At 40.5% G+C, this 2,957-nt stretch overlaps 1 protein-coding gene across 1 annotated transcript; it reads right to left on the reverse strand.

Moving 5' to 3' along the window:
• Positions 1-2,957, reverse strand: LOC131849546 (piggyBac transposable element-derived protein 4-like). Its single transcript, XM_059199630.1, has 2 exons — positions 1,161-2,957; positions 1-251 (listed from the first exon to the last, which is right to left on the reverse strand). Exons 1-2 carry the CDS (start codon positions 2,833-2,835, stop codon positions 1-3), a joined length of 1,926 nt encoding a protein of 641 aa, XP_059055613.1. The 5' UTR covers positions 2,836-2,957.

The raw sequence follows: 2,957 nt of genomic DNA on the forward strand, positions 1-2,957 counted from the left end.
TTATACTATAGAATATGTACGCCGCGCTGATGACAGAGCAGACTGTCTCGGGTGATCGGCGATCGTAGCCGGCCCCGTCCCCCGCCCGCCGCCGCACGCGCCTCTGTCGTCCGCGTCCGAGTAATATTCGGTGCGCGTGCACCGAACAGAGCGAATCTCGAACGAAAGCGGCGCGGGCGAGTTAGCATGCGATGCGATGAGGCGACGTATATCTGTCTCGCTAAGGACGGCAGTGTACCGGGAACCGGGAACTATAGCGCGGTGGTTATCACCTCACCACTGTAGCGTTATGTATGACGGGATGATGATTTATTGTACATTAGTAAGTTTATTTGATAGTGTGCCACATGTCTTAGTAACGCGTACATCGTATTCGAAATCGGAGTCGTATGCGGACTGTTCTATGTTCTACACTGAACTTAAATCTATGTTAGTGGAGACGTAGACTATTAAAATATGTATGAAATGGATGGCCCTCCAAAATTAATGATACACGTCTCAAACCGTTTCATCTTCGTAGATTGCAATTATCACTTGAAAATAGGTGTATTATGAGAGGACATAAGGTCGACATTCCGGAGAGTCTATTTAAACTACACGACTATTTTAACACGTTAAACGCCATGGGGGTCACCGGTGACCTCAGCCTTCCTCTATCATAGCGCCATGGGGGTCACCGGTGACCTCAACGTATAGTCATATTCAAACTACTTTTTCTCGCCGCCGGCCATACTGACTGTTACTTTATTCGTACTCCGTGACCGGCACGGCGCTGTAGAACTATACTGCGCAGTGGGACAAACATACCTTGTAAGGAATTGAAAAAATGAAAGATAGCGAAAAAAGTAACCAAAATAAAAATTCAGGATATATAATTCAAATTAGTCTTTATTATTTAAACGAAAATTAGCAGTCTTTATTTTTTAATGAAATACAAACATAAAAATCAGTTTTACTGAAAAATAAAATAAAGTTCTCATTAGTATGCATAATCACAAACAACCATTAGAAATATAAATAATTAGCCATAATATTTGACAAAACATGCTGTAAAAGATGAGATAAGAAATCTTTTATAGCATCAACATATTAGCGATGGACATAATTGAAACATTTTAGACAAAAGTGAGGCTCCCCCTTACATTGCACACAGTACGTACTCACTTTCTTAGCTTTATTCTTAGCTACTTTACGACCAAATTCCTGTACTGAATCTTTATAACATTGCACGCAAAAACGACGCGTGTCTCTTACTTTTCCTTCCTTTAATTTTAGAACATGCTTGAGTCTTTTAGGTCTTTCATTGATAATTATTTCTTGGCAATCTGCTGGCCGAGTCAAATAATTTATGAGAGCCCTCCTAAAGTCGACAATTGAAGATTTGCTCTGCTTATTTTCATTGTACATGACCCAAGCATTTACAACTGCCGTATTTAGAAGTAGTTCTATTGCCAATTTTCTATACCATTTTACGGTTTTCCGCAATGGCGAAGAATAGGCACCCATCTGGTCACTCATGTCTACAGACCCTTTCGATTTATTATAATCCAAAATAACTTTTGGTTTACGAATCTGTTTGCCTTTTCTCACCACCACAGCAATTTTGTCGGAATGCTTTGTCGACAGAATAAGCACGTCCCTCTTATCTTTCCATTTAAGCACTGTTACTCCATCTTCATTCTCCATAGCCATTGTTTCACCTTTTTGCAGTTTCGAATCAACAACAGCCTTAGGCAATCCTCTTCTGTTTTTTCGCAATGTGCCAATTAAATGGGTTTGCTCCTCCAATAACCGATAAGCCAGTTGCAAGCTAGTGTACCAATTATCAGTTGCTAGCGTGTGTCCTTTGTCAAATATATTTTCACATAGTGCCATCACCACATTTGTTGGCGTAGTATTTATTGCGTCAATGTTTTTCCCACTATACAAATTAAGTTTGCAAGTATATCCGGGAACAGTACATAACTTAAATAGCTTCATGCCATACTTGTGTCGCTTACTTTTATTGTATTGCCTGAATATTATTCGACCTCTGAAAGGTACTTGGCTTTCATCCACACAAACATCTTCTTTAGGCGAATAATATTTCTGGAAAGTAGCATTGAGAGCATCGATTAAAGGTCTTATTTTGGCAATACGATCATTTCTGTCGACAGATAAATTGTCGCTAAAGTGTAGGTATTGCAGTAGTAACTCGAAGCGGTTCCTACTCATAACGGTGGCTGGAAAAGTTTGTCCAAGTATCTTGTCTTTGCTCCAATAATAAGCTAATTTCGGCAGCTTTACTACGCCCATAAACAAGACCAGCCCAAGAAACTGTTTTATTTCTGTCTTGTTTGTTGGCTTCCATGAATGAGACCTTGATCCAGGCTTTGTTTGCCTGGCTGTGATGTTTCGACTTGCGAACAAATTTGTCTGCTCAGCAATCATTTCAAGAATTTCTTCAGGCACCAATAGATCATAATACTGGTCAGGGCCAGCTTCTTTCAGCAAATTAGAATATGGAGGTTTCATACCCTCGAACTCGGTGAAAGGAATCACTGATGGCTGTCGTCTTTTTGGCCTCGACCATTTTGAGGAAATACGGTCATTTTGCGTTATATTGGCGGTAACAAAATTTTCAGCCGACTCACTGTCACTATCACTATCACTTGCGATAACCAAACGTCTTTTCTTTTTCGGTAATTGCATGGGTTCACTATCCGATTCTACGAGAGCGTCATTGTTTATAGAAGCGATCGAAAAAGAAATTTCTGACGCGTTGATTTGCTTCCATTCATCCTGCGTAAATTCGAAGTCCTCCATAGCTAAATCCATATCTAAAGGCTCGCACATTAACTATTCAATAAGAAAATGATGACAGCTAAGATAGTAGGAACGTAATTGATCTAGTAACACATGTTCTATCACCGTAAGCGCGAGCGCACTACTGGTGTAGCGGGTGGCCGGCGGGGTGG

The sequence above is a fragment of the Achroia grisella genome, unplaced genomic scaffold (genome assembly GCF_030625045.1).
Source record: "Achroia grisella isolate CSIRO2021 unplaced genomic scaffold, CSIRO_AGI_Agris_v1 utg656, whole genome shotgun sequence".
Taxonomy (NCBI): domain Eukaryota; kingdom Metazoa; phylum Arthropoda; class Insecta; order Lepidoptera; family Pyralidae; genus Achroia; species Achroia grisella.